The sequence below is a fragment of the Alnus glutinosa genome, chromosome 2 (genome assembly GCF_958979055.1).
Source record: "Alnus glutinosa chromosome 2, dhAlnGlut1.1, whole genome shotgun sequence".
In the NCBI taxonomy this organism is placed as follows: Eukaryota; Viridiplantae; Streptophyta; class Magnoliopsida; order Fagales; family Betulaceae; genus Alnus; species Alnus glutinosa.
In genome coordinates this window covers 30,870,941-30,876,940 of record NC_084887.1, presented here as the reverse complement: position 1 = coordinate 30,876,940, position 6,000 = coordinate 30,870,941, and the positions used below count along the sequence as shown (strand labels likewise).

General features: G+C 43.3%; 2 protein-coding genes across 2 annotated transcripts; one reads left to right on the top strand and one right to left on the bottom strand.

The window, feature by feature from the left end:
• The first annotated feature begins 2,233 nt into the window (after window positions 1–2,233).
• Window positions 2,234–3,486, top strand: LOC133859405 (probable carboxylesterase 18). The gene has a single exon (XM_062294806.1). It carries the CDS (start codon window positions 2,348–2,350, stop codon window positions 3,353–3,355), a length of 1,008 nt encoding a protein of 335 aa, XP_062150790.1. The 5' UTR covers window positions 2,234–2,347; the 3' UTR covers window positions 3,356–3,486.
• A 321-nt stretch (window positions 3,487–3,807) lies between these two features.
• On the bottom strand, window positions 3,808–5,652 carry LOC133859404 (GDSL esterase/lipase At5g37690). The gene is made up of 6 exons (XM_062294805.1): window positions 5,389–5,652; window positions 5,162–5,289; window positions 4,928–5,054; window positions 4,708–4,820; window positions 4,244–4,493; window positions 3,808–4,138 (listed from the first exon to the last, which is right to left on the bottom strand). The coding sequence occupies exons 1-6, from the start codon at window positions 5,618–5,620 to the stop codon at window positions 3,921–3,923; spliced, it is 1,068 nt and encodes a 355-aa protein (XP_062150789.1). The 5' UTR covers window positions 5,621–5,652; the 3' UTR covers window positions 3,808–3,920.
• Between the last annotated feature and the right edge of the window lie 348 nt (window positions 5,653–6,000).

Sequence of the window (6,000 nt, the reverse complement as noted above, 5' to 3'; positions counted from 1 at the left end):
ATTTTAAAACAACTTCTTGGCTTTCTTAATTTATATGGATTAAACATAAATTAAGGGTCTTATGTTTTTATTCATTTTAATGCTTTTTATGGATTTTTTTGGCAGTGCTTGGTAGACAGAATCCGCAACATTTTAAAAATAACCGAATTTGATGGTTTTTGAAGATAATTATCCTCGCATTTAAATTTAACTCAAAGATTATCTGTCTTTAACTGAGAATTGTGTGAACCATGGTAATGCAACCATACATGATCTAAGCCGGTTGAATTAGACATAGAAAAAGACCCATGAGTACAGATTTGTTGGCCATCAATGATGACTTCAATGCCATGTCAAAAGAATCCTCATTTTGTATGTGCTATCTGAAACCAATCACAGCCGAGAAAGCAAACATTGTATTGTCCGAATCCAAACCTCTTTACGATGGTTAAAGCAATCTGGAATCTTGTGACACAGTGCTCGTGGGCATGTGGAGAACACGCCACAGCGCATGTTTGCTGGACAGAGACGCATCTAAATGCGGATTGAAGTGGAGGAACGCAGGAATAGCGCGTGTGGTAGTGGAACTTCATGAAATTGATAGAGATCTGATATAGAAAAAAAATCACATTCAAAAACTTCAAGAAATGGGTGGATCCGATCCGATGATGAGAATGGCAGGAGGATGCTGGAGAAACCAGCAGAACTGTAGAATCAAAGATATATCGCCAAAGGGGAGAAATAATACCTTCAAAGAGACGAATAGGACTTTCGAAGAGGCGTGTAACGCCTCAAAAGATGTAGAAAAATGGTGGGAGAAAGAGGAAGGGGGAAGAGGGGAGAGTTACAGGAGTTGTAATAACTCCCTCCTCCCCTTTCAGCGGGAGATTAAAGAGAAGGGGGATAGGCTGAATTGTTAGTTGACAATTGTGTGATTCTCCGTTCTCTCTCCTCCATTCTTTTCTCCCTGATTTTTTTCCTGTGCAAGCCGTCATGGGAGGGAAGCTCTGTGCTTCCCTCCCCACCACCCATCTCCGTTTTCCTCTCTTCTTCTTCCACCCCAACATCCGACTACCCTTACTTCTCACGTTCCATCATCTATCTCTTTAACCTTCTACCTTCTTTCCAGTTTTTCAAGCCTTTGGAGTTAAAGCATAAGCTTCATCTACCCACCTATCTTACATGCTTTTTACTGGTTTTTGTGTCTCTACAATGTCTGTTCAGGCTATTTTCCTCCGCCTTCCACCGAGTTTTTTGTAATTTTTGGCAAGGGGTTTTGTTTCAATTTTTCAGATCTAGATCTATACTCTTCCGAAAACAATTACAAGACACGCGCCTCACCACCGAGTTCCCCGGCATCTCCGGTTTCCACCGACGGTCGTTTTTTCCACAGCCGGCTTCTGCTCCCCCGCGCGTGGCACACACGCTCCAGCGAGCTCTTTGCTCTCCTCCGCGCGTGTATGCCACGTTTGCGCTCCTCACTTCCCCCCTCGACCGTGTCTGGTGGTTCTGGGCCACGCCGGCGAATCCGGCTGATGAGAGGCCTCTCCTTGGCGGCGCGTGTTCCCCACGCGCCGTCATGGACAGCTCCCACCCCTCCTTCCTCTGGACTGCTGTTTATTTTATTGTTTTTGTTTTACTGTTTTTTTAGGCTTACTTGTTGTACCCCTCTCCCCCTGTTTACCCCTGTTTTAGTGTTTGGGTCCTTGTGACTCAATACACTTGTGAAATCACCTTTAATGGTGACCCCGACTTTGTGGCATCCGTGCCTCGAGTCAAAGGGCCCGCATCTTCGGAAGCATTGCCCCCGCGTACTTACGTTCTTAGTTTAATATTTGGGTTGCCCATACCCTGTTGTATTTGTGTTTTTTATTTTTCCTTGTAATCGGTTACTGTTGTATTTTAGGAGAGAGAAAGAGAGTTTTTCCGGAGGATAGCTTTTTCTAATTGGACTAGTGAGAGAGTACAAAAGTAACCAAGCATATCCCAAAACGGTAAAGGATTACTAAAGTACTAAACCAAACCTATCTCAAATCACTTGAACTAACTTAGCATGGCGCCATCCCGGGCCCAGGCCATAAAGAGGACACCCACAAACACAACGACAATTGATGGGCCTCTTTTTTCGATAAACGTAGCATCTTTTTTTTTTAATAAAAACATAAAAGAAAAATCAAGCTTAATTTTTTTTTTTTTTTAATTAAAAACAATATAAGATGTTATGTCAACGTAGAAAAATCCCAAAAAACACGGCTCTCTCCTCTATTTTATTGGTCATTTCAACAAGTAGGTAAACAACGGCTTGACAGTGGACTCCATCGCCACTTAGCCTCTTCACCTTTACCATCCATACGCGTCTCCTACAAACATGCCGCGCAGGAACTCATCAGATCCAGTACCGGCCCTCCCATGGAAGACTCGCCTCTCCATCGCCGCCGCATCAGCCGCCGCCGACGCCGTTCGCCGTTCCGACGGCACCCTCAACCGCCGTATCTTCACTCTCCTCGATTTCAGATCACCTCCCACTCTCAATCCCATCAACGGCGTCAAGTCCTCCGACTTTACCGTCGACCCCAACCGCGACCTCTGGTTCCGCCTCTTCACTCCCACCAGCAACACCACTTCCCTCCCGGTCCTCATCTTCTTCCACGGTGGCGGCTTCGCATTCCTCTCACCCTCCTCCAAAACATACGACGCCGTTTGCCGTCGTTTCGCACGTAGACTCCCTGCTGTTGTAATCTCCGTGAACTACCGTCTCGCCCCCGAGCATCGCTTCCCTTCTCCATACGACGACGGTTTAGACGTTCTTAAATTCCTCGACCGCGACCGCGACCGCAACCGCGACGTACAGGTACTGCCTGAGATCGCTGACGTGTCCAAGTGTTTCTTTGCTGGTGATAGCGCGGGCGGGAACTTGGCCCACCACCTGGCGGTTCGGGCGTGTCGGGAGAGATTTCGGGTTGTAAACGTTGTCGGGTTGATATCGATCCAGCCTTATTTCGGGGGAGAGGAGCGGACCGAGTCGGAGATCCGCTTAGCGAGGGCTCCGTTGGTTTCGATGGCCCGGACGGATTGGCTTTGGAAGGCGTTCTTGCCGGAAGGGGCTAACCGGGACCACGAGGCGGCCAACGTGAGCGGGCCGAATGCAGTTGATATATCGGGTTTGGAGTTTCCCGATACGATCGTGTTTGTCGGGGGATTCGACCCGTTACAGGACTGGCAGAGGAGGTACTACAATTGGTTGAAGAAATCCGGTAAAGAGGCGCTGCTGATGGAGTATCCGAACATGATCCACGCATTTTATCTGTTTCCCGAATTGCCGGAGTCGTCGCAGTTGATTGGGCAAGTCAAGGACTTTATCTGCTCTAAAATCTAAATGCTGCACGGCTGATTCATATGACAAGCTTTAGCACTACTTTATTTTATTCTGCTTTTCCTATAATGAAGCTCTTGCATTATGAATAGAACAGGTGCTTGTTGGAATGAATTTTAAGATTATTTTTGTTACATCTGCCCAAGTAATCGATCACCAAGTCATTGATTTTTAGATTATATCTACCAGCTGCAATTGTTGGTTTGTGTAGGTTTATTTTATTTTTTTAATGACAAGGGACCAAGCAGGGTCACTTTGTATATCCAGTCATGTCGAGTAAGCTCTGGACCTGTGTAAAGCGTCTCCTCCACACAGATCAGGTAAGACTCTAGTTTGTGCCGACGGGGTTAGCCCAAAACCAAAGCTCTTAACAGTTAAAACTTGAACCAACCCCTAGTGTCCTAGAGGTTAGTTTGAGTAGGACTTTGTGACTTTCTGAAGTGTAACATGTAAGATTGAATAACCCTGGCTTCCTTTAACAAAAGTATGAATACATGAATCCTCTGCATTAAGGGTATAAAACTCTATAATTTAGACTAAAATCTTTTTATTACTAGAGATTCTTGAATCAACGCGAGGGAGTCGGTGCAATGGAAGGTGCGGCGACGGCAGAAAATAGGGTGGAGAAAAGTTTTTGAGCAAGCACTGCGTTTGCCGCGTCGGAGGGATGGAATGCATCCCAGAAAACATACTCACTGCGATTGCTGCATAACTTGGAGTTGGGCAAACACAGCCCTCCAATGGATGTGTCCACATTGCAACACGATGTGTTGGAAATCTTAAAACCTGCAGAAGAAAAGGAGTACTTAGATTTAAGACAACGTTTATACCTCTATCAAATTCATGGCGTCTTTCGTGGCCAAATTAAAAGAGACTTTTGGGTTTAATTACCATAAGCAGTAGGATTGTCGATCAAGTCCAAAACTCCTGGATATGTATCTGCAAATATCAGTTTTGCATTTGGGAGGCGCCCGTTTAGAGAGGCTACAAGGTTTTGAACTTTGGAGTTGAATTCCAGAACCCATTGATTCACTCGCTTTAAGCATTGGCCTGTCTTTGATTTCACCCTCTGAGAAGGAATGCAGCCGAGAGGGCCAAGACCATGAAACACCATCTTTCGTGCACCAAGTTGGTAGAGCCTCTAACATAACAAGTCCGGGTTCTCACTAATTATAATTAAACACACTTTGGGGGAAAAAAGTATACAGGGGAACTTCACTTACATAAGTGGTTTTGTATTTGTTTAAAAATTTATAACGTCGATATCCCATGTTCAGCTCATTTTAATTTCATTTCTTTCTAAAAATACAGAAAAGAAAAGAAGAAAATATCAAATAGGGAGTTAAATTTTGTACCGATAGTTGATGGTCTAAGGTGGAGATTAAGAGTTCCATAAATTCTTCAGGTGTGTACTGTTGACTGTCTGCTAAAAAGGGTTGCAAGAAATTGTTGACATAATCGTTACTTCCTGAAAAATAACACATAATTTTGTTGCTTTCTGACAAAAACACCTTGAAAATGGATGGAATAGAAGCATAATTAAGGAAGTGCGAGATTAATGATACAATTAAGTACCAATTCCAATGAAGAACATGGCTTCATTGCAAAGCTTGTTGGCAGCCACTTCTCCTATTTTAGTCTTGATTGTTTCCTTGGTCTTTGCAAAGTAATTTATTTGGTCATCGAAGGATAATCTTTGAATCTACAATGCACGAATTATTAAACCCAGAAAAATGATCAGAAATGTAATGAAAAATACTTGTGGGTTTAATCAACTTAATTAAAATTAAAAGCATAATAAATCCTTACAAAATAAAGTCCAGTGTCGTTGAGAATTCCCGCCCCACCGGATGCATAATTAACCCCTTTGAGGACTGCATCATCATTTTGTGACAAAGAAAGGTAAGGTGGTGGCGACGAAATCCCAAGCTTTTCAGCTGCAAATTCAAAACAAAAAGATTAGAATTATAATTCTAATTAACTATCAAAACAATTCAAAAACAAAGGGTGGATGGAAATTAATTTAATTAGATTACATATTATGTCACCAATTGTCCTCCCATTTGTGAACCTTCCAGTGGCCTGCCCACCAACGTAATCGATGCCATACCAAGGGTAATTGGATTTTGCAAGAGAATATTGCATATAATTGTTGTTTCCAACCTCTGTTAAGGAGTCACCAAAGACAAATGTGACTGTCAGTGCTGCTGCCATGGATGTTGTAGCTGCCATGATCAATGCAGCAAAAGCCAGCCCTGAGACGGCCATTTTTTTTCACTTTTTCTCCCACTTGTGGGTTGTAAAAGGAGTGACAAATATTTATAGAATGTTGAGAAATAGTACTGTAATTAATATCATATTAAGTCATACCCAATTCTCCAAGTTTGGAGATATTAGGTGATTATTTTCCAAACCATAGAAGATACTTTGTGGTACTGTGAGCCTATAAGATCCTTTCATCGATCAGCTGGTTCACTGCAATTTCTTTCTCGATCACTTTCAAGGCGTTGGCCAACTCACATCATATCGTACGTAAGTTTTGTTAGGTTTTGCCCCCCTTGGCGTGAAAATGGCAATCATCTTTCCACTCAACTAACCACTCCAAGCTGCTCCAAACGCACAATTAGCTTTCATCTAGGCACGCCAAT

What these genes read in the sequence shown, in the direction of transcription:
- LOC133859405 (XM_062294806.1), top strand. Translation starts at nt 2,348, where the DNA reads ATGCCGCGCAGGAACTCATCAGATCCAGTACCGGCCCTCCCATGGAAG.
- LOC133859404 (XM_062294805.1), bottom strand. Translation starts at nt 5,620, where the DNA reads ATGGCCGTCTCAGGGCTGGCTTTTGCTGCATTGATCATGGCAGCTACA. An exon ending in GACAATTGGTGACATAATAT is followed by an intron (nt 5,290 to 5,388) that starts GTAATCTAATTA and finishes TTGAATTTGCAG; the next exon opens with CTGAAAAGCTTGGGATTTCG. An exon ending in ACGACACTGGACTTTATTTT is followed by an intron (nt 5,055 to 5,161) that starts GTAAGGATTTAT and finishes CGTGCATTGTAG; the next exon opens with ATTCAAAGATTATCCTTCGA.